This window comes from Pecten maximus, chromosome 14 (assembly GCF_902652985.1).
Source record: "Pecten maximus chromosome 14, xPecMax1.1, whole genome shotgun sequence".
In the NCBI taxonomy this organism is placed as follows: domain Eukaryota; kingdom Metazoa; phylum Mollusca; class Bivalvia; order Pectinida; family Pectinidae; genus Pecten; species Pecten maximus.
The window spans coordinates 23,258,917-23,284,265 of record NC_047028.1 but is presented as its reverse complement, the minus strand read 5'-3'; the positions used below and the strand labels follow the sequence as shown (position 1 = coordinate 23,284,265).

Here is a 25,349-nt window from a genome sequence, read left to right as displayed (position 1 = left end):
TCCCGGGGACGACCTTTCCCTTTTCTTGGAAAATCCCCCTTTCAAAAAACAAAGTTATTTTAAAAATTTTCCTTCGTTTTTGAAAAATTAATTTTAAATTTAAAAAATTTTTGCAAAACAATTTTATTTGGGGGGTCTTTGGCGTCTAAGTGGCCAGTACATGAAACCGTCGGCTTTGTAATGGAAGTTTATCGCCTTATATAAATTATGTTTCAACATTTTTTTTTTACTGTTACATTTGAATATGACACATGCGTACGATCACTTGACGAGTACCATATTCTTTAATCTCTGTCTGCCCAGACCATGTCATGCTATCAATTTTCCCTTACTATCTTTGCAGTCTTTGCCAGTCCAACCCATGGTACATTGGCACGCATACGATCCATCTGTATTGACGCACTGGCCATTATGTAGACATGGTTGGTGCAGTGAACACTCGTCAAGGTCTGTTAAAGGCAGCACAATTAATATATTCATCGAAACATGAAAAGTATACAATACATGAGAGCAAACAGTTAATGCAATGACAACAAAGTTCTTTACGATATAGTGTAATAGATTCAAGATTTGATGTGACATTCTAGTATTTGTGATAACTAGATAAACTATAGGTACGTATGCGTAATTACATAATTGATTATCACGTATGCGTTTAGTTTACGTATATGTTAAGTAGCTCTAATTGTCATAGTTTTAAAATAATACCACAGGTATTCGGCTTGAGGTGTTTGATATTTTTTTTATTCAATCAGACAAATCTTGGTGCAAACCTTGACTGCAATCAGGACCAGTCCATCCGGTCACACATTGACAGTTGTATGATCCTACAGTATTGATACATTCTCCACCATTCCGACATGGGAGGACCATAACAGAACATTCGTTCACATCTGGAAGCAGATATATATCAAAATTATAAATTAGAAAAAAATGTATTCACTAAACGTTTTAACATTCTTACACAAGTTCCATTTGTACCTTGTTCACATCACTTTTTTTTAGCAAATATCTTTTTATTTTTTTATTGCGTTAAGATGCAACGTAGTGATGATTTCATTCACTCTTGACATTCAGTATATCATGCTAGCTATTATTGATACTATTATAAAGATGTATTCATTACAACTATTCACAGTAGGAGGTAATCAACATAAAAACAAAATCGTTATATTTACTCAAAATCAAGAAAACGAGGAAACACATTAACAAAGGAATTATTTACATGTACGACTTTAAGATATATATAAAGCATAAAACAAGTTGTTACGGAAGGGCAAAGTGCCTTCTGCATCAACGGAAAAGCACTAGTCAATTCTAGGATAAATTCAAGCAATGTAACGCTCACACGGTTAGTTCTGAGAGAGTTGCAATGAAAAAACTAAGCGTATTAACGGATATCGAATTCCTTGATTTTCATATTACGGGGCAAATATCGAACTTACCGTTCTCACACTTTACCCCTGTCCAGCCTAGTGGACACTGACAGGTGTATGAGCCAAAGAGGTTGATGCAGCTGCCGCCATGTTGACAGGGATTCAAAGTCAGACACTCGTCAATGTCGAGATGACAGTTACTTCCGGTAAATCCTTGGGAACATTCACATCGATATGATCCTGCCATATCAATACAAGTCGCGGAATTGAGACAGGGAAACTGGAGACACTCGTTGATATCTGAAACAGAAAACATCGTAATATGTTGTCGTCATAACTGTTCTTTATCATTGATAACCACTTATAACGTATATCGCTTTATTTCAAATTTTCGATGTCAGCTAAAAAAGAATGGGATGGTATTTACATAGACAATCATAGAACTAACAGTTTTTCTTAATTTAAATTTAGGAACTAATAGATTTGTTCAGAACTAAAATAAATTAGTTCCTGTGTCTGTAATATGACCACAATGCCAAATCATTTAGTCTTTTTAAAAACTAAAACATATTTAAATCGTAAGGCAATAAAAACCTTCAGAGAGCTTCACGGTACTGTCATAGCAAAGGCATCACTGACTAGTGATGGGATAGTTTCAGACAACATCAACCTACCTTCCTTGCAGAGTTTACCAGTCCTGCCTGGAGGACAGACACAGTAGTAGGATCCGGGGGTATTCCGACAGGTTCCTCCGTTAGAGCAGGGAGCGATCAACTCTCGACACTCGTTCACATCTATGAATAAATACACAAGTGATTATAAAAGATTATCATGCAGGTGCCTAAATATGATATGAATATTCTGAACAGATTGAAACAGCTTCATTTCAAACTGAGAGTAAGACTGTAAACTTGCGGTTGAAATATTCGATGAGCAGCAGTAGATTTGTTTGACAGATTTGTTAATAGCATTGACAGATTATCTTACCTTCTCCACAAACTTGTCCAGTCCATCCACCCACACAGTTACACACAAAGGAACCGTTGATATTATTACATGTCGCCCCATTTAGACATGGGTTTTGGAATCCACATTCGTTGAAATCTAAACAAACAACCCAATGAATAATAATGGCAGCCTTCAGTGGTATTGTCAACATTGATACTATTAAAGCATTACTTTAATTTAAATGCATATTCATAACTAAGTATACACAAAATATAAATCATCCATACTTCAACATGTTGGATAATATTCAATTGTGATATTAACTTCGCCCCATTTATACCGTATTTTAAAGCTTAGTCGAACCGGAAATAACCTGAATGACCACATCACATAAAAGATGGCCAATTACTAATGCAGACGACCGGGATTGTCGTTTGACCATTTGTCTTACTCGCTCTTGACTAGAATAAAATTTATATCCATACTAGCGTCTCTTTACATCATCAGATTTTACCCTCACTATCGACGTGTGACTCTGAACTTTATGATTTCAAACTTTTTCAATTATATATTATTTTTACACACCTTGTTCACACCTAGTACCGGTCCAGCCAGCAGGACAACGGCACGTGAACGAACCAGGATTGTTGATGCATGTGCCTCCGTTCATGCACACAATAGCTGATTCACATTCATTTAGATCTGTCAATAAAAAATGTAATCATTTAAATACCAAATATTACTAAAACCAACATCAAATGCTAGCACGATCGGCCATCAAAACAATTATAGTCACTGAACATATTTTTGGTATCGCAATAGGAACATTAAACAAGTGATTTCGATCGAGCATCCCATATCTAAGTCATCTTTATTGATAGACTATATCTCGGTTAATTGCCGGTCCCCTGGTTTCATGTTACGTACCTCTTTCACAGAGATTTCCCGTCCAGCCCTCAGGACAATCACAACGATAAGAGCCAATCAGATTCATGCATGTGCCGCCATGGCGACAGGGGTTCATCTGACACTCATCTTCGTCTGTAGAGAAAACAATTGTTAGGTAATTCAGAATCAATATCAACCTATGCATCTTCTTAATTTGTAGTTTATCACAAAATTCAATTTATCTCATATACCGAATTTAATTATATAGACACTCCAACATTATACACCCAGGTTTATACCTACCAACGTCACAGTTCTGGCCGGCCCAGCCCCTGGAACAAATACAGGTATAGGCACCCTCCGTGTTTACACAAGTGGCACCATTCATACAGGGTGCAATAAGTGTGCACTCATCAGTGTCTGAAAAATATACAAACATGAATATTATATTATAACAATATCATATTCTAGTATAACAATATCATATTCTAGTATAACAATATTATATTCTAGTATAACACTATCATATTCTAGTATAACAATATCATATTCTAGTATAACAATGTCATGTTCTAGTATAACAATGTTATGTTCTAGTATAATAATATTATATTCTAGTATAACAATGCCATATTCTAGTATAACAATATCATATTCTAGTATAACAATATTATATTCTAGTATAACAATATATTCTAGTATAACAATATTATATTCTAGTATGAAAATATTATATTCTAGTATAACAATATTATATTCTAGTATGACGAATATCTTGTTCACGAATCGAGCTAATGGGAATAATTCTTGAACTCACCGTCACCACATGTAGGTCCTCCTCGTCCAGGGAGACAGAAGCAATCGTATGATCCGTTGGTGTTGGAACAACTTCCTCCAAATAGACAGGGTTCTGCCAGGGCAACACACTCGTTCACATCTAGGGTAGAAGCAAGTAGTTAGTTCATAGACGGATGTTATAATATGTGTGATAACACAAAGTATTGTTTATGGTGCTAAACAAAAGGCTGTCTAACCTTTGTAATTACTAAAACATATGCCTGGTGTAAAACTTTGGAAGTGTATTATAAAAGAGAGTGTTCTTTATTGTTCTCTGTACAAAATGATAAAAAATTATCAATTCATCTTATAATTGTGATTACATGCAGTACAATAGGTAGTTATTAGATATAAAGTTGGGATTTTTGAATTTTATCAAACAACAATTAATTTGACTATTTATTTTTCAGAGTTCAAGATAACATCTACAAAGAATATTGTTCATACGAGGTATCGACTTTCGAAAATAATATTTGGCTTATGAATCAGTATGGTAAACGATTTGAAATATAAAGAAGTAAACATATCACATTCCTATAACGGCAGTATAATAATTGGGATGCCATAGAGAAAACCCTTACCTTTGGAGCAGTTCTGGCCTGTCCAGCCGGTTTTACAATTACAGTAGTATGATCCTGGAGTATTGATACAGACAGCACCATTATCACACGGCTTACGTCCGCATTCGTCTATCTCTGTTTACATAGAAATGAGTAAAGTTGTGAAAGCAAAGGATGCCACGTCCTTCAGATATGTTGACGAAAGTGAATATTTCTATATATATATATCTATGTATATATCTATCATTCAATAACACATACTAGTAGCAAATTATTTACCGACTGATGCCATGGACGTATTGAACAAGGTCTGCTCAAACGAAATTTCGCGACCTTCAACAATAGTTACCTTGGCTACAGTGACGTCCAAAATAACCAAGGGGACACGCGCACCTATAGGACCCTGCCGAGTTGATACATGTCCCTCCGTTCTGACAGACCTGCATATTGCATTCGTTCAAATCTGAAAAACAAAATATGCATGTCAATCGCATTGTCTTGCCAAACCATTTCCTTGTACGTTTATTTGGTCTGTATCCCTTAGAAATATGTTGCCACACACATGATAAGGCTGTTCAATCACGAATTATGTAGATAAATGAAGTTATCATTCTAACCTTTGCATTTTCTGAATATATAATTAGTCTTTAGGAGATGACGTCTTTATAATGATTACAAATATCATTTAAACATGTCAAATCCGATAGAATCGAGATGCAAATGAGTACAGCAGAAAAAGATACTACTAAGCTTAACTAGAAAATCTAATCTTAAACGAAAATGTAACAAGTCCATACAAAAACACATCAGAAAATGAGAAGACCAAACTGGTCAGTCTTTTGAAATCGACCATGGAGTCAAAATGATAGTCGATATAAGAAGACGATAAGGTGAACAAATTTTAGCAATATATGTTATATGTTGTATCGATGGGTTGGGTTGGCCAGTCTATTTGTGCACACATACCTATACGACAGCGCTGACCAGTCCATCCTGGGTCACATTGGCAGGTAAAGGACCCCGGAGAATTCACACACGTGCCATTGTTATCACACGGGTTTATTACACACTCGTCAACATCTAAAATGCACCAAAATATTGATAGTAAAACTATTTTGTTCAGTTACTGTCTAGAATTGTCAATCTCGGAGAATATTTCTTATTACCTAATGTGACTTGAAATGTTGATGTATCATGATAGAACGTTGTGTTAAATTTCATCGCAACAGTCCAGAGTTATTACAATGTTGTATGTGGTCACAATCTTCTACAACAGAAGCTATGATTATACCTTTATCAAACTATATAAGGTAAATTAACCGCAGATCTACCAATCAAAAGTTGTATTGCTTATTAAATAAATCAAAATTAATTAAGCTACAGTACATAAAATGTGTATCCATTTAATTTCTGCAGTCAGTAGTTATGTAACAGTAAGTCATGCTGTAGAGAACGATTTTAGACTTTAGGCTTTTGAAAAAAATGCAGGTCTATAATATTATTACCTGCTGAACATAATGGTCCACTCCAGCCGTCCCCACACTGACACACATAGGAACCAACCGTATTGATACACAGGGCATCATTCATACACGGGTTACTGAGAGAACACTCATCGTCATCTACAAAGTTATATTTATACATGTATCAAGTAGAACGTATAATTTCATATTAATTAAAAAACAAATTACAATTATGTATATATCTTTGAATTTGATGTTACATTCATTCTGAATGAAATAAATTTCTAGTTCTAACGGACAGATACTGATAATCATGGTTGTATTATCTCATCGCACGTACCTATCTCACAGTTAGACCCGTGGTAGCCAGACGGGCAGTGACATATGTAGGAGCCTGGGGTATCTTCACATGTAGCTCCATTAGCACAAGGAAATTGTAGACATTCATTCACACCTGTCGCATAAAATATACCGTACATTTAAATGTATGAACTCTAAAACCAGATTATAACTACAACCATCTACTCGGGAACACAATCAACAAGACCCGGACAAAACGTATGTGTTTTTCTCAGTAAACGATCATGAATGGAAAATGCTACAGTATGCAAAGATGATTAAAAATTGAAAGACCTAGAATGGATTTGAAACATTCAGTGCCAAGAGAGGCATGCTCAACAGGTATTCATCATATATCGAAATTGTCGTGACATCTTTATATGTAAAACTGATCTCTATATTCCCTATGATATTCTGAACTTCTACTATGTTGGCATAGACAGCTTTATAGATACAGAGAGCTATTACCACTACGTAAATACATATTGGTAGGTAAACAATACAGAATAAAATATATATAATAATAACAACAAAACCATAATTCTGACTCTAAGTGGAACAAAACCATGACAAAATAAAACAATAATATAGATTTGCTCGGAGACCCTTGAAAAATAAAAAAATAAAATAAGGATAATTAGACCATGTGTTCTGGAAGGGTAAGCGTCTTCAGCTTCATGGACGACCTGAATCTAGGTAAAATCTACGTGGAGTCACGATCTCAACTAAGATGTATGGTAGAGACATACATGACATACATACAAAAAAACATTGAACAGCAAAACAAAAGACACGATTAGAATGAGTTCAGAGTAGTCGTACCGATTAATATTTGGATATCACGATCAGTTCACAAGTAATAAACAGATAGATTTTGAATATAAATAAACAAGCTTAGTTTAACATTAAGTTATATATACATTACCTGTCGAACAGTTGAGTCCTACCCAGCCTAACGAGCAGGTACAGTAGTAGGATCCAAACGTGTTAACACATGTACCTCCGTTCTGGCAAGGCGTAGCGTCACATTCCGGGATATCTGTTAGAATTAATATCATAAACATGTATTACAACGACCATCAAATCATAGATAGAGTATGTTTTTCATAAACGATCTTATTTTTTTTCATTTCATGTGAGATTAGCGAAACCAGTCATAGACGTTTGCGAGCCATGGCGACCAAAAATCAAAACATCGAGACAATTGAGAAATATGAAATGAAAACAAATTCAAGATTTTTATCACATAACTCAATATACTTACATTTTGACAGGGTTTTAAGTCATATTACACTTGTGACATACACGCAGAAATACTACCCACTAGATAACAAATATTACGTGAAGATGGTTATGACATTTATCTTCCTTTTGATTATAAAATACTAATATTATGGTGTGTCCTAGTACTCACCAACTCTGCAATATTTCCCTGTGAATCCCGGAGGACATTCGCAGTAAAATGAGCCAAAAGTATCGAAGCATGTTCCGCCATTAGCACAAGGATTTGTAGCACATTCTTGAACGTCTGCAACAGGAATAATTTTAAAATCTTATTTTAAAAACGTTTTATTTCAATATCTAAATTCGTTTACGTACTATCAATAGTACGGTTCTGAAAACCATGCAGTTATGTTGTATTTGTTTACATCACCTGTTTCACAGTTGGTGCCCATAAAACCTTCTGGACAGTCACAGCGGTACGAGCCGTCTAATTCCACACACGTGCCGTCGTTCTGGCACGGGAACGTAAGGCACTCCGGATCATCTGTATAGAAAATCATCAACACAGAAATTCATTTGGATGTCATATAGCTTGTTATTCGACAAGATATTGTCTAAGGATCATTTGCATAGGGTATCGTCAGCATGGTATCAATATATCTTTCCAAATACAAATGCCATAGTATACTATTTGACAATTTACCGGGTCATCTATATTAGGAACCTTTGTAAAGCATCACTACGCCAGAAAAAACAATGTGACGTAGTTGCTATTTGTCTATGCAAGTGCTTTTATTGGAATTTTAAAAAAATGCCGATATTTTAAGTATATAGTAAATGGTTTCACATCAGAGTTTTAAAAGTAATTAAATTTTTGGAAATACTGTTCTAGTATCTACAAAAACTATTACGGATAAGATTGATTAACACTAAGTTATATTGCGAGGTCAATAAGTGGAACGTAAACAGGACATATCGTCATGGTGATATTACCGTTTTCACAGAAAGAACCAGTCCAGCCTGGAGTACATTTACAACTATATCCTCCTTCGGTATTGATACATTCTCCTCTACTGAAACATACGTCCGCCAAAGTATAGCACTCGTTGATATCTGCAAAGGATAAATGTTTCCAAATTAAAACATTTCACTTGGTTTGATAGAAAAACAACACAATATCGATGTTTAAACAAAAATCAGTTATTTTAATTCAAAAATATATAAGATAAAGGGAAGGTTAAATATAAGCAAAATGAAGATTTTAACCACCCAGAAAAAAGTACAATTACAATTTTATGATGTGCTTCGGAGGTGAAACGTCTTCCGCTTATCTGCCTATTGTATTGCATTATCTCTTCGCTGTTTTATATTCACGCGAACAAGGTGAAAGGTGTATTAAGCGAGATAATGACTTTGATGTTTCGAATGTCCATATGACCAAATATGTTTGCTCAGAGTATACCGACCAATTATAAAAAAGATACAGCGGATTATTGTTGGAAATTCAATTTTCGTTAATTATATAACACTTATGATTCGTTATAACAAGACAGGTTATATTTACATAGTCCAATTGTTACAGGTTGGACGGATATTGCTACCAAATTATTTGGTGGAATGTTATGCTGTAAACTAACTTTGGTATATATATGCACATACATAAGAACATACGAGACAAATTTTACAATATCTAATTGTATTGTTAACCCGTATCTATTAGTAGATGTGTTATGACCAAGTTTGATAAAATGATAATAAATGATTTGTTTGTACCACCATACCTAGCTGACAGTTTACGCCTGTGTAACCCGGTAGACACACACATGTGTAGCCTCCTCCCACCTCTTCACAGGTAGCGCCATTGTAACAGGGACTTGTGGCACATTCCAGTTCATCTTTATATAAAACACAACAAAAACATTTGTCAAATGCATTTCAAGTAATCATATTTTATGCACAACCTCTTTAAATTTCAGTATATGTTAATAGGTAAAATACGTATGACAATACTTAGACAATTGATTATGCCATATAATTGTTGTTTTTTCCCTAAAATTAATGCTGTATTATGAACGAGAATTTATAACATAAATTGAGTTGTAATTTAAGCCAATTCATTTTTTTTGTAATATGAAACAGTTTAAAATATTAATGTTTAGATATAGTTATATATTTTGTCACTTTCCAATAATAGAACTAAAACTATGTTATTGACCAGTAAGCTTGTTAAAATCTCTCATTCAAATGATAATTCATCATCGTACGTACCGACGGTACAGTTATCACCCTTCCAGCCTTGTGGACAGCGACACCTATATCCACCCTGAGTGTTGATACATGTCGCTCCGTTTGCACAAATTCCTCGGTATTCTACGCATTCAAATACGTCTGAAATATACAAGCATTGTACATAAATATTAGGGAATAATCCTGACGTAATTTGAAATTCGAGGTATATTATTGTGACTATTCCTTTTTTTTATTTTTACTGATGACATTTAAAAGCTTCAATTCAACCGTGTGTGAATTACATATACATTCATTTTCCAGGTGAGACGAATATAAATGTAAAATATACGTCTTCATTCCATGAATAGGGTGGTGGTAACTGATAGCATGGTGCCACGGTGGCCGAGGGATTTAGGTGTCCCGACACTTTACCACTAGCCCTCTACCTCTGAGTTGCTAGTTCGAAACCCACGTGGGGCATTTGCATGATTACTGACCATGGGCCAGTGTTTTTTCTCCGGCTTTTCACCACTTCCAAACCAGACACGTCCATAAATGACCCTGACTGTTGATAAGGGTGATCTAAGGTCATACAAAACGGACGAACCTGATGTCTGTGCATTATCAAATATTTCAAATGGTACGTGCAATGAATATTAAGAAGAATGTTACCTAATTCACAGTAGTTCCCTGTCCAGCCGTTAGGACAAACACATCGGAACGATCCCTGGGTGTTGAGGCAGCTAGCGTTGTGTTGACACACATTCAGCGTACACTCGTTGATGTCCACGTCACAGAGGTCCCCTGTCCAGCCTCGGTCGCACGAGCAGAAGAAGGAACCAGGAATGTTGACACAAGTTCCACCATTTTGACAAATGTCAGTCTGTCTACACTCATTCACATCTGTCCAATCATAACGGTCAAAAATGTGACATAGTTACATTTATTTCAATGGTAGACGGGACTTTAGGGTATAAATGACGGGACTAAGGGGGGTAATTGAAGGGACTAAGGGAGATAACTGACGGGACTTAGGGGGATACTTGACGGGACTAAGGGGGATGATTGACGGGACTAAGGGGGATGATTGACGGGACAAAAGGGGGATAATTGACGGGACTAAAGGGGATAATTGACGGGACAAAAGGGGGTAATTCTTTCAAAGTAGCAAAAAAAAAAAAAAAAAAAAAAGGGAAGTCATTTAATGTAGTTCACAATGACTCCCAAAATATATATCAATGTAGTTCAAACGAATCTTAATTGTCTTAATATGTTTCATTATTGCTGATAACGACTGTCAAAATGTATGTAGATGCAGTATGTACAGGACGTCTGCCTCAACATTTAAAATTGATGACTTTCAATTTATATGATAGTGACCGTGCCACGATGTGCTGATCAAGACAAGTAAGTTGTAATCAAGATGAATGTAAGTGAGACAGCATTAGGTAGTATATGACCGTCGCATTCCGTAAAAAGTGTATCAGTTCACTTTAGATATGTAAACATCTTACCAAATTCACAGTTGGTGCCTGTCCTGCCGGGTACACACATACAGATATAGGAGCCAGGTGTATTGACGCATGTACCGTCATACAGACATGGACTCATGCTGTTGCATTCGTTTTGGTCTGAAATGAATATGAAAAATATTAATTAATTTGAAGACAAGAAAAGGGAGTCATTTGAAAACTCGATAGGATTAATTTTCCTAGATGTTGAAGGAGATATCATATATGTAGTTTTTCAACGCTACGATAAAGATAATAAATGAAAATTAAAAAAATACGGATTTGGTCATTGCACACTTTGACATTAGACAGGATTTACGGCCAACTTGTTGACAACATAAAGCAGACATTATTTATAAGAAGGAGTCACTCACCGTCTTGACAATGTTTGCCTGTCCAGCCCATAGGACACTTGCAGTAGTAAGATCCGGGGGTGTTCTCACATACACCTCCATTCTGACACATGTTCACCTCACACTCGTCCACGTCTTCAATAAGGAAAGTAGAAGTTAAACGGATGTAACATTTCAACGATTTGATATTCAGATTAATCAAATCGCAGTTCTACAAATTACAATATTTCCATCGATGTCTACTTCTAAAGTTGATTTAATCGTACATATACTGAAGAACAGGAATTCTGAAATACCCATTAAGTGGAAGTAATTCAAGAAACTAAACAAAGAACAATAATACCTTTGAAGTTGATAGCTACTCACCGTATTCGCAGAAAGCGCCTTTCCATCCTGGAGGACAGATACAATTGCTCTTGCCTTGCTGTGTGGTCTGTATACAGGTGGAACCATGCTGACATCTGTTCAGCAGGCATGGTATCATAGCTGTGGACGAGTAAGGACATGACAATACAGTTACGTGTCATTTAAAAAGAGACAGTACCAAAACTCATTTATAGTAGTGAAAAAGTACAAAAATGTCCAAGAAAGACACCTCACTTAATAGTTTTGCTACTCGGAATTGCCTTAGCCAAGACACAACATTCTCGACCCCATCGGTTGTCAAACTATCGCTATACTATCAAAATACCAACAATGAAACAAAGAGAAGACACAGTAGCATGCCACCCATTCGGACATGGAAAAATCTTCGGTTTGCCTTATTCTGAGATCGGAACCAATGTCCTTCCTTGTTTGGGATAAGCAGCAAATCAGATACAAAGCAATGTCAAGTGAGGTGTTTAGTGGAGAGACATAGATTCTAACAGATCAAATGTGCATGTCAACTTTATTTTGGTCGCTTTTTTTTGTACTGAAAAGAGAAATAAAAAAATCCTTAATTAGTCTACCTGAATGCATGCAAACAAATTAAAATAGTCCGTGATCCGACAAATATCTTACTGAGTGAAGTGGTGGCTTCAGGGACAGACGGAGTCGTAGAGATATGCGGATGCTGTGAATGATCTTCCATGGTCCAATTAGACGGCTTCATATTCGTTTTACAGCTTCCGGTTTCTAGAAGTAGATTATCCAACCGGAAGTAATCCTTCCCTGCGATTGAAGTCTTTGGAGCGTTGACCTGAAGGATGTCAACAGAAAGACCAGCCAGACTCGGTGTGTAAGCGTGGCTGAAGTAGCTACTGAACTTGATTGTCTTGGGTGTTGTCTTGAGGCTAAAATTGAGAAAACAACTTTGGCAATACAGAACACACATGAACCTTCTCCAATTTAAAATGTAAAATAACTTATATTAATTATTCACTACATAAACATTATATTAGTAGGACAGTCTAAGTAGTTACAGCTTTATTATTCAAAGAATTCCACTGAGATATGAGAGACAATCGAAAAAAACGTACCCGAAATTCATAATATAACATTCCAAGAACTCCGAGTTCAACACACTGTTGTTGTAGAATTTCCGCACCTGTAAATTACATTCGACATATAAAACAAAAATGACATAAACATCTGGTAGTAAAACTGAACATGATTTATTTACACGTGTTTCTTCACTGACAAAATGTAATAACTTCTGTATCTTCAACGTTTTACAGTTTAAGCAAAGAATAAAAAAAAGTTAAATAACTCAGTTTAAATGGCACAGTTACAATTGCCTACACTTCCTTAGCATCACTGTAAACAATTACGTTATCTATTTGTTTGAATTGACATTTAAAAGACTATGTGCACGATTTTTTTTACATGATACGCACCATGTGCCGAAATACCTACACTCACATTGCAACATAGATTATCTCTTGCAGTTTGAATATATAGTTAATGTGGACCTTTAACAATATACTCACATCACTACACAGACTTTTTTCCTGCTGTTTGAATGGATGGGTAGCACGATCGGAATACTCGATTGGTAGACTCCAGTTGTACAAATTACATGTTAGTTCTACCTTCGTCGCGGCTAAAAACATATTAAAGTGTAGTTTTAGATGTATGCAAATCGAGTAATGTATATTATTTTTTTCCAGAATATTAATCTCTCAAACACATTCTTAACATGAAAGAAGTACGATCAATCTTTTCTAATATTACAAAAGGAAACAGTATCAATTCTTTTTATTGTAATTACATTTACCATTTCATTTCCACAAACTACAAAGACGTACATGTATAATAATATATTGTAATAATGAAATGCTCCGTGATAATAAAAATGTCACGTAACAATGAATTTATGTCACTTGATAATGAAATGTCACACGTACAATATACAATGGTTGTCGTGGCGGACATAGTACTAGTTGTTGATGGAGAGATGTTGATAGTCTTCGTATCCACAGTATAGTTAGTGGCCTTGAGGTCCAGGTCAGACCTATCCCATATCAACTTCAGTGCTCCAATATCCACCAGATCAAATCCATCTCGCATTTCATGAGGTGCGACATTCTTAAATACATGTGTGATGTCATCCCGTATATATTCTCCGTTTGGAGCCGAAAATGTGAGATGGAAGTTAACGTTGCTCGGAAAACGTCTGAAGGAGAAGAAATGTTTGGTATAAATTTGAAGTATCATCTAGCATAAGAATTACTGTTGATTTACCTAAATGTATACAATGTATCGGAAATCAACATAATTTTTTTTATTTATTATAGGTATCATACGTATAAAAACTGAATGTCATCGGTTTAATATATAAATGTATAGTGAAAACTATTCAATTTGATTAAGATATACACTAACTGAAAGTGTTCGATATGCGCATGTGGGTTGATGTTGCATTTATAATTAAAAAAGAACAAAAAACATCATGTTTTAATATAAATTCAATATTTAATGATTTCCCGGTTAGTTCTGTTTGTTTTTTTGATCGGATTTTAATGTTAGGTGTCCAACGTCTTTATCGGGATGTTTTCGTCGTTCCTCGTGTTCTCGCGTGGTCACGTGACCGGCACGAAGGACTACATTAACACTTGGTCGGTAAATATGGCCAGAGCACCCGACCAACGTTTTTTGTCGTACAAACAAATATGATACATTTATTCATCGTGCTAAGAAACCGAGAAAAAGTGCTGTACATTCTTCTATTTATTCAAGTATGGTTACATAACGGCGTTATAAACTGGTGTTAATTGAAGAAATGCCGATTAATTGACTACTTTTTAAGTAATTTTGACGATGTTTGTCATTTTCGTAAGAATGTACAGCACTTTTCGTTGCTCTCATACAATTACCTTCACGCTCGTACCTGTTTCATAAGTATTGATTTAGGGTAGTCGGGTGCTCTAGGACGATTCATAGAGCAAGTGTTAATGTTCATTCTCCAATATTGGAACTCTTCAGTGTTTTAAGTACCGAAATCGGCATATAGAAACGAACAAACGTTAATAAACGAATGCAATGGATCGTAACTAATTCAATTAATTATTTACAGATGATTCCCAAAGACATAAGGTATAGTTAGAAGTTTTCGGCTGTACACATGCAAGTTTGTAAATTCGTCACTGTGATGAAACCACCGTCCTCGTCGTTGCCATGACAGCCGATCGAAGCTGCGATCACGAATGCACTGACAAAGTGAAAGTTGAAGTATTTTTCGCAACATGCGGTTTAAACTTAAAATTACAATCACACCTCATATTGATTGGGGTTGTTTAATCATACCTGATCAATTGAATTATCAGAAAACTAACAAAAACATTAAAAAACACAGAATGAAGCCTTCGTGTCAGGCAGTGCAGACACAACGCGGGATCTGTAAACAATGTGACGTCATTGGAATGTACAAGTTGCAACAATGTACAACAATGTATATTTTACATGAATACACTAATGAGCAACAAAACGGGACGCAACATTAACCCACATGCGTGATATCTAACTGTATACTCACTGAAAATGTTCGGTATTTTTTTAACTGTATACTCACTCAAAGTAGTCGATCTGACACTGTTGTAAATGTTTTGAAACGCTTGCGGATTTGAAATAACGGCGTAACTGCAATTAAAAAATAGCGTTACTGTCAAAATGACAAAAAGAGAAAAACCGTATAATCATTCTTATCTAATAATTCATATTCTCCAAGGATACGGGTAATGCATTTTAATTCTATTGTTTCATTTTCTATTTGCGTAGCCAAACTATTGCGCAATAGTATTACAGGAACTTGAAAAGAAAGCACTTTCCAATGCGCAAAACAGATGTCATATTGCTTATATCTAAATCATTAATACCCTTTTCAATTACTACAGAATGAGTTATCATTAAGTAGAATCAATGATGTTATTTTCATTAACACATTATAACGTATTTATTTCTTAGAGTATATGTTCATCGTATTTTGTGTAAGTATTCACTTGAAAGGATTAAATCATATCAGCGTTTGCATTTACCTCATCACAGAATTTAGATTGGAGCTCGCGGTATCGGTGTGAGTTTGGATTTGCCAGATCACTGGTGTATTTGAAGTCGTAGAGTCCATATGTCATGTTGGCATAGGTGGCATCTTAAAATACAAAGACGTATAAATTCAATGGTTAACTCTTCTTGATTTAATAGTTAGCGAAAACAAATGGCTGCTTGTAATGTTATAATGGAATGCCGACAAGAGAAATCAACCGTAGTTTTTATTCCCTCCCGATAAAGCGTGGATACACTTAAAAAAAAAAGACGGATATGCATGAAGACAGATGGCATAGTACATTTTATTTCGTCGCCAACACCCGCTATGTCAATCTGGGTCAAAACCAGATAAGGTTAACTGCTCAAAAAGAGAACGGAAAGGGGCAATACAACCTTCTTCATTAGTGTTTTTTCCAATTAAATGATTTTTTTTTTTTGATAATACAACTTTTTTTTCTGTGGTTTGCCATATAGTTTCAATGAATAAATGCGGTAATTTGTATCATTTCTCTTAACATTCATGCAAACAATTCAACAAAAATGTATCATGGTTATCCAACATTTTCATAAGAGAGAAGTGCAATTGTGAAGATGACATACCATACACAACATAGACCGTGGATGTCCCAGAGCTGCCAGGCAGGGTCAGCATTGGAGTCTCACTGACGTAGACTGTCTTCGTCATGGTATCTATCTGCATTGATGTTGTCAATGTGGACTGGGCGCCCTTAGTGGGCATAATTGTAGCCTCTGTTCGCCAAACTATCTTGACCTCTATGCCCTCTAATATGACGAGAAGGTCGCCGACGAGGTAAGTTTTGAGCTTGTCTATATCCGTGTCTCTGTCGTTTACTATGAACTCTGGGGCGTTCTTTTTGATCAGTGATATAAAATGGTCGACGCTGAATCCCCAAGGGTGTTTAAACATCAGAGAAAACTGGCCCTTACTGTAGCTTTTCCCCTTATCTGGTGGACTGAAACAACCAAGATTGCATCATTGGCATTGCTTTCAGTGGCCTATAATATACCCAATTGTATTTAGTGGCATTTCATTCAGGTGGCCTACAACTGACATACGTTTATCTAATGGCATTATGTTTACGTCTAATCAAATGCGGCAACAATTGAATCAAAATGAAAAAAATATGAATATAGGAACGTTAGTTTCCCCTTTCCCCCCTATAATCAAAACATTCTTTATATTTCAAGTTTTGTAAGTACTTCCATTTGGCTCCTTCTCTTTACTATAAACCAATAAACCAAGGTCGTCTTTACAAAGACGTCTCAGAACTTGATTCGACATTCATTACTTAATATCATTTGATCCATTTGCTTTATTTATTTATTTATTTATTTACTTTTTTTATTTGTTATTCTGTCAACAAAAATATTTAATTACAAATTCAATTTACTTACAGGAATCCTGTCATTGTGCACATCTTAAAGGAATCTTTTAAGTCGCTTTGTACATAAAATGTTTCTAACTGGAATAAAAGGATTAAAAATTATTTAACATTATATTAAAGTGATCGTACATAAGGTTTATTTTGAATATCAACTCAGTTAGAATTATTCGAGTTCGATCAATATTGACGTTATGCTGCAAGTTGAGAAAAGTTTAAACCGTTTCCATGTCATGATAACTGTTCATGTATTCGTAGATAATTTATGTTAATCCAGATTGCGTAGCCTATCTTGTTAAAGAATTCACGAGCAAACGTTCTATCTACAGATTTATTAACATTTAACGGAACGAACGCACTTGCACTAAAAGATCCGGTAACACAATTGATTCAATGACCTACATTTTTACAGAAGGCGCGTGCCAGTGAGGATGCTCGAGCTGCGTTGATATCCTTGAGGTCGTTGCTATATGTGAGATTGTATAGATATACAGTCAGCTCTGCTATCATGGTCTGATCAGCTGTAAATAGAGAATTAGATAAGTTGTTAAAAATAAATTCACGACGATTGTATAAAGAGCGACAAATGATGATATTATGATATATGAAAATTATGTGTAATCATGTCATGATGATGATGATGATGATGATGATGATGAAAGGGTTGATGATGATCTTATGTGTGGTAATTCTTGCTGTGATACATGTTGTCTTATATGTCTTATATAAATGTTAAATTGATTTGTGGACGATGAGAAGGAGGATGTGTGATTTTTGTGCTTGTAATGCAAAAGAAGAAAGCTGCAGAATAAGATAAAGAAAACGTTCCTAATTAAATACTTCCTTAATACCTATAAATCTTTCGTGTGGCAAATGGCAAGTGGCAAAATTGGACTAGGATAAAAAACAGTTACTTATACATTACTGAAGCAGGTTGTTTTGAATTTCAGGTCCCGCAAAAAATACGAGAAAGATAGGAAGAGGATCGTTCGGTGTTGACATATGTAAATAAAATCTGTTGAAATGTACGAATATGCAATTTATATCTACAAATAATGGATAATCTTTATATAGCCCTAGCTTATTTTAAATCCATCTGTATTGCATATTTGGTGTTCCATCCACTGTTTTAATACAAATAAGTTGTCGCGATCATTCAGTGACATCACAATAAATAGTGCACATGTGAAGACGGCTCTTCATTATATTAAATTGAATTAATGACACCACAAGAGAAATTTGGTTATGCTGCAAATATAACATACTGAAATAGCATGAATGTAAAGAAAAATTAAACAGGCAGCATAAAGCATAGTTATTTGCTAGGTTATGATATAAACGATAGTTTATTGAATGTGTCGAATGTCTTGAATTCTATTTTATCAAATAAAGATATATTTCAAACATGCAGGGAAACCGCCATGCAAGGAAACCCATATTTCTGTTTTGAAACCTGTAAAGTGAACGTAAAATTTGAATAAAATATAGACATACAGGTATAAAATAAAAATTAAACCTGATAGTCCGGACGTGTAAGATAATGTCAAACTTAAACTACTCCAAAGTTGCCATTGATAAAAATGGAGACATCTTCGCTCAGTTACTTACGAGCAGGGGTACTTGGCGTGGGTTTTATGGTAGTTGTAGAAGCAGGTCCTAGATCGATCCCTACGTCGATTACGTCAACGCTCCCGCCGTCGAAAGGCTCAATTAAAAGTGTCCCGATCATTCTTAATTCAATGTCGTTCACTCGGATCTTTTTGGATTTATCCTTGATCACTTGAATCACATGGTTCTGCATTAGTGGATACCGTTTACCCTTGAATGTTACGTGGGTGTTTACAGTAACGGGATTATTTCTGAAATATATCATTAATCAAATATTAATTAATCTTTAGTTCAATCAATATGTCCAACAGGAAATGAACAAACATGCAATAAATGCCAAAAGAATGTCATTTTAAAATGATTAAAATGACACTTACCCGAATCCCTGTACCTCACAGTTATAATATCGGCTGCTAAGTAGGCTTGAACGGAAAATATTCGCTATCTATAAATGTAAATAAACACGAATCAAAAATATTATATAAAATTCACGCCTTCAAATATTATCGTAAGAAAATTTAAAATAAGAAACAACATCAGAAGAAAATTAGCGAGAAAACTACTATCATAGAAAATAACATATTTTCACAGAATGTTTTGTCTTGAGGAAATTGAGAACTTACATCTTCACAGAAAGGAAGGGAATGACGGAGGTACTCGTTAGAAAAATTAAAGGCGAGATCATCAGTCCATGTCAGGTTGTACACGCGGACAGTCAGGTTGATCATCACCGCATCTAAACACAAACATATAGTATTGTTTATGCATGATGGGTCCTGTCACAGACAACAAAGAGAATGTATATATTGAAAATGGCCACCATACATGGCATATGGTGACATTTAATATAAATTCTAAACATGTTACAATTTAACAATACAAAATTAACATAGCATAACACAATCATTAAAAAACGTCTAAAAATAAACATCTCAAAATGACAATGGTAGTCAATTACCACAAAAGCCTGTGTGGGGGTTGCCAAACTCCGCCACAAAACCAGCTTGTGAAACGGTACTGGTTTCCCCACAATGGCTATATTTATTGTTATGCTATGTCGATAATGGTAAAACAGCGAGAGCAGAATGATCGCCTTAATCTAAACACAGAGATAAAAGAGTTCAAAATAAAACAATATTACCAAAACATAACAACAAAATTTGCTTAGCTGCCCTTTATAATGCACACTTTCTCGTTCATACAGGCGTGCTACTGGAAGTTGGAAACAATACTATGCATATTGATGGCATAATGGCAATACAACTTAACATTGCGTAAGCACATACATGTAATAATAAAATGATATAAGTAAATACATGTATATATATAAATACAAAGACCAATAAGGGGTTGATAATATGTGACCATTTAGTAACAAGAGTATATACATGTACGTTTATTTTCAGCAGATAAACAGTTAAACAGTGTTTTGCAATTTATCACTTAAGCATATTGTTGTTGTATATTAGTTTTAAATTACTAATGAAAATGTTACTAAAGCATTATACTATAATCCAAAAGGCAGTTCCGCTTTGTTGACTGGTCAATTAGCATTACCCGAGCTTCTTCTCTTGAAAATAAATTCTTACCTATTCTTTTATGAACATCACATGGAAGCCGTCCTTAAATATCCTGCATGTTCTCTAATCACCCTTTATACAAAAATCAACATGAAGCTTCTTCTCTTGAAAATAAATTCTTACCTATGACTCCATAATCCGGAATAGGTGTCGGTGGGACAGGAACCTTCATATTTGTGATGTCTACAATGAAGTCTTTTATTAACATCACATGGAAACCGTCCTTAAATATCTTCTTCGTTCTTTCACGTAATGTTCGCATTATCTCCCCTTCCGTGACGGCACCGGCGAAAGACAGGTCGAAATCTACTATCACAGTTTTCCCGCTTTTTGTTCTAAAAGAAAAGAAAAATGACAAATTGTGATGATTTGTTCAATACTAGAAGTCAATGGCAGAAGAGTAATGTTCATTTTCTCATTCTTTTATGTTTAAGATCTCAAACGTTCCATTTGGTACATTTTTTTTGTATATCTAGGCGCACAAATTTTCGAGTAGAAACGTTATAAAAGCTTAATGGTTACCAACGAAAACATGAAATAATAATGAAAAATCGCATAATAATTCTATTGTTCATATTGATTCTTGTATCATCAAAAATCATAATAAATAGTTTATAATCAATTAGCGGTAATCAAAATGAAGAAAAAACATCCCATACTTACCCAAGTATACCTGAGCATTTGCAGGCGACAGGATTTGTGTTTACTCTGCAAATTAAAGGGAAAGAAAAATAAATTCCTTATCATGTTTTATTGTTTCTAAAACGCCTAAAGCATAGTAGATGAATAATATGTGATAACATAAGGACTGAAAGGCACGTATTGTGGATATGAAATCCAGATGCATCAATGAAACACGATACGTAATGATTCCTGTTAGCTTATTACTTAATTGTGCTGATTATTGTTACTTGTTGTATAAGGTCAATGCATAGATACCTTTTAGCTATTTTAGTTATTATATAACCAGATATCTTTGACCTCAGATCAAAAGAAATTTTCCAGATATTGAAATAAGTAGTGTTGGTTACCTGATAGCTTTGACACTGCATGCTCGATACTTGTCAGAGATAAAGCCTGCATTCATGTAGTATTTATCCACCTACAACGAGAAATATATTTAAAGTATTTTAACATTCTAGTTTGGCCGTTGATATCTAAATACTTATAATCAATCACAGAGGATATCAATATGTCAATATTTCTTTTTATTAATAGTGATACACTTTGCCATAGCATTTCTAATATATGGTATACAAACATAGATTCGTGTAAGTCCTGAAAGCATTTGCCAGAATGAATGTGGCTGCTCACCTGGATACCCTGATGAAACTGTTAAGAGGCTAATAGTATAAAAACTATTACAGATTAAAAGAGTAGTTGTATATTAACCGTTGAAAGATTAATGGTATTTTAACTGTTAAAGATTAATGGTATCTAAAATTGTTACAAGATAATTGGTATCGTAACCGTTCAAAGATTAATAATATCGAAATGATAAACATTTTAAAGAGTACTACTTATCTTAATTGTTAACAGATCAATGATATTTAAAATGACAAGATATGAAACGTATCTTAACAGCAAAAGGATTAATGATATTTAAATCGTTCAAAGACTGATGATATTTAATTGCCTATCCTTTAATGATCAAGAATTAATCGTAGATTCCGTTTTTAAGGTGCTTGTATAAGGGGCACTAACATATAGGACACTATTCATAATCATGTCAAGACGGGCAAAACAAATGAGTAAATAAATATGCCCTATCTGGTTGCAACAATTGTTGTATCAACTGTTGTTGGCCCATATGGAAGCGAGCCAACAAGACAATGACATTGATGTCATGTCCATGACGTAAGTTATCTAAATATATAGATAGCGTAGTTCATAGAGAGGTTCCGAATGCTTAATTGAAGAGTAGAAAGACTACAAAGTATTGGTATCTAGGGAGCCATCATCATAAAAACGTAATAATGCAGTCTGGCCTTTATTGTACTCATTCAACGACATTAAATTTCATGAAGGTTAGTGGAAGGAGCAAATCAAGAAAATCTCTGAAGTTGCATAGCAAGAGACTGTATACGAAAAGTTTAGAAATAGAACGGTCTCGCATTTAAATTCAACTTCACTAATTTGTTATAGAAATAGATAATTCCGTTTTCATCTGAAGGCATTAGACACACTAGTACTTACTATAAATAGCATTGCATGACAAATAATAAAAGTATGCAATGTTTTACATCCGATTATGACGTCAGAATAATTTAAGCCAGTCTAACCAATAAGAATGTATCATCGACCCTATTGTATGATTCCTGTCTGACAAATTAATTGTCGGCCATGCTTCGCGTCATTTCGCCCACTGATCTGTTTCCGTGGAGACGTTTACGGCACTGTTATTGGTGTGGTCATTGCTCGGTCATAATTCGGCCATTAGAATATGATCACTCCATCAAATGATCAGTCGACCATCTCCGGCTTCTATTAGCGTTCGTGAAATACTAGTGTCTGTTAAAGGATGGCATCAGTTGTTTCCATCTTTCTTTCTTTTTTCTTTTTTAAAGAAACCATAACACAACTACCCTAGTCTCCCTCCTTCGGTCATTGTCATGGTAATGGACCTTCCCATACACTGCAGTCCGTCAAATTATTATTTGATTTTATTTGACACATAATTAGTATCAGGCACACAACTGAATTGTTTTATGTCCAGTTTAATTGAATTATACCTTCTTTGAGATGGATTTAGTAATTCTCAGTCATAACGCATTTCGACTCGTTAATTTAGGAAAATAATCCTCATTGGGTTGTTTGTGACTTACCTCTGCGCAGAACGGGTCTGCTATCTGTTTGAAGTGCGCAGACGACATGTTGGCCATTTCGGGGTTCCATGTCTTATTCAGTAATGGCACCGATACACTGGCTGTATGCGCGTCTGTCAGTAAAAAGGAGAAAACTCAGTTTAACTAACTGAGTATGTCTTACCAATGGCAAGTTTCCTGCCATTAGATATACAAAATACATATATGATTATATATTTGAAAAACAAATATGGTGTTTCTACAACTTTAATCAGAACCAACATGAGGTATACTTATATGAATAGATACAGTTTGAGATTCATGAGACAAATCTTTATCATTGAAGTTCAAAGGTTCTGTTTTAAAAATCATAAATCAGGAACTTGTTTCTTTCGAATGAACGAGTTTTCCTGTCTACACGTTTCTGAGCCACACATCCCTAAAATAGAAGGCAAAGGAAACCAGCAGTAGAAAACAGTAGGATTATAGAATTGGTTGACTCCTAAATAATCATCAAAAGAAATAAATAAGACATTAAGTTATTTTAATAATGGAAATTACACAACAGTTTCCTTTCAATTTCGTCATGACATCATCAGAGGATGCATAGAAGATGGATTTTAAAGTTTGTACCCACTAAATAATTTGAAAGCACCAAATCCACGGAAGACCTATACGCGAACATTTTACATGGTATAATATTAAATCAATTATAAATCTTAAACTTTACGAAAATATGGAAATAACTAAAATGCATGAATAATTTAGAGGTCAAAGAAAATGCATTAATAGGTAAAAAAAGAACTTTACATAATCTCACAGGTACGTTACACAAGTATAATTATCTAGTGTCGACACGGCTATGAGTAAACGATAGTCTGTCAAAAACTATGTGTGTATATATTGAAATTAAGAGACTTACTTGAACTGACGTGTCCAGGAGCTAAAACCGAAAGAAAAGACAAACATATTTAAAATGTAAATATTATCTAAGTGTATATTTGAACGAATTCGTTCCTACTTAGAATTTTGATCAGATTCAGACTACGAGGAACAAACACACTAGTTTCTCCAGGCAGTTAGATCAACATATATCATATATCAGTTAAATCAACATATATCATGTATAAGTTAGATCATCATATATCATATATATCTAATATATTCAATTTACTTTATATCAAAGTAAATATTTCAGTTAACACTGTCATGTTTCACCCGACATCACTGGAGTTAGGGCTTGTCTGTTTTTCTGAAAAAAATAAGGCAGTCCTTATCTGGACCTATCAAGAGGAGAAACCTGTAATAGCTTTGCTGTACGTTCATCTCAGTGTTAACAAACCTATTATAAGATAGAGTTAAATATATGCTATGTAGATTCAACTGATGACATGGACAATTTTACAACACAGCAGATGTGTTAGCTAATCTATTACATGTATCATTAAAAATGGCCATAATGTTTCCCCCCTCTCAACTACAGTGTAGATTCTAGATAATGTATTGGCTGACGAGGTTGCCTCACCTAACCTTATTGCTTTCCTCTTCCTGTAGTGAGAGGAATTTCTATTATCGGTACTATTTAATTTTCTAATTTTCTGATAATGAACAGAGGAACTTATTAGATAGAACACAGAAAACATGCATATACAATCATATATAAGTATTTCTTGTATAGAATTCGCTCTAATATATACATGTGAAGGAGGAAAAAAAGGTAAAGAGAAAGGGAGGAGGACAGCACCAGTAACTATAATGTAAA

At 34.7% G+C, this 25,349-nt stretch overlaps 1 protein-coding gene across 2 annotated transcripts in view; it reads right to left on the bottom strand.

Annotated features, from left to right (window-relative positions):
- Nucleotides 1–133: 133 nt before the first annotated feature.
- LOC117342810 (neurogenic locus notch homolog protein 2-like) overlaps nt 134–25,349 on the bottom strand; it is a 40,450-nt gene continuing 15,234 nt past the window's right edge. Inside the window, exons 3-43 of one of the 2 annotated variants that reach the window (XM_033905067.1) lie at nt 24,510–24,530; nt 23,609–23,721; nt 21,815–21,885; nt 21,447–21,491; nt 20,907–21,118; nt 19,827–19,939; nt 19,581–19,648; nt 19,204–19,454; nt 17,998–18,116; nt 17,609–17,676; nt 16,793–17,166; nt 16,183–16,295; nt 15,720–15,787; nt 14,056–14,324; nt 13,639–13,751; nt 13,189–13,256; nt 12,731–13,002; nt 12,095–12,214; nt 11,750–11,863; nt 11,379–11,495; nt 10,537–10,767; nt 9,904–10,023; nt 9,417–9,530; nt 8,629–8,748; nt 8,066–8,179; nt 7,826–7,939; nt 7,337–7,450; nt 6,413–6,526; nt 6,115–6,231; nt 5,576–5,689; nt 4,959–5,072; nt 4,631–4,744; nt 4,030–4,149; nt 3,516–3,632; nt 3,252–3,365; nt 2,910–3,026; nt 2,364–2,480; nt 2,051–2,170; nt 1,446–1,676; nt 774–893; nt 134–449 (exon numbers count right to left, since the gene is read on the bottom strand). In XM_033905067.1, the coding sequence (XP_033760958.1) occupies nt 310–449; nt 774–893; nt 1,446–1,676; nt 2,051–2,170; nt 2,364–2,480; nt 2,910–3,026; nt 3,252–3,365; nt 3,516–3,632; nt 4,030–4,149; nt 4,631–4,744; nt 4,959–5,072; nt 5,576–5,689; nt 6,115–6,231; nt 6,413–6,526; nt 7,337–7,450; nt 7,826–7,939; nt 8,066–8,179; nt 8,629–8,748; nt 9,417–9,530; nt 9,904–10,023; nt 10,537–10,767; nt 11,379–11,495; nt 11,750–11,863; nt 12,095–12,214; nt 12,731–13,002; nt 13,189–13,256; nt 13,639–13,751; nt 14,056–14,324; nt 15,720–15,787; nt 16,183–16,295; nt 16,793–17,166; nt 17,609–17,676; nt 17,998–18,116; nt 19,204–19,454; nt 19,581–19,648; nt 19,827–19,939; nt 20,907–21,118; nt 21,447–21,491; nt 21,815–21,885; nt 23,609–23,721; nt 24,510–24,530 (5,405 nt within the window). In that variant the 3' untranslated portion in view covers nt 134–309. The remainder of the gene's footprint in view (nt 450–773; nt 894–1,445; nt 1,677–2,050; nt 2,171–2,363; nt 2,481–2,909; nt 3,027–3,251; nt 3,366–3,515; nt 3,633–4,029; nt 4,150–4,630; nt 4,745–4,958; nt 5,073–5,575; nt 5,690–6,114; nt 6,232–6,412; nt 6,527–7,336; nt 7,451–7,825; nt 7,940–8,065; nt 8,180–8,628; nt 8,749–9,416; nt 9,531–9,903; nt 10,024–10,536; nt 10,768–11,378; nt 11,496–11,749; nt 11,864–12,094; nt 12,215–12,730; nt 13,003–13,188; nt 13,257–13,638; nt 13,752–14,055; nt 14,325–15,719; nt 15,788–16,182; nt 16,296–16,792; nt 17,167–17,608; nt 17,677–17,997; nt 18,117–19,203; nt 19,455–19,580; nt 19,649–19,826; nt 19,940–20,906; nt 21,119–21,446; nt 21,492–21,814; nt 21,886–23,608; nt 23,722–24,509; nt 24,531–25,349) is intronic. The other variant, XM_033905068.1, reaches the window with a different exon arrangement.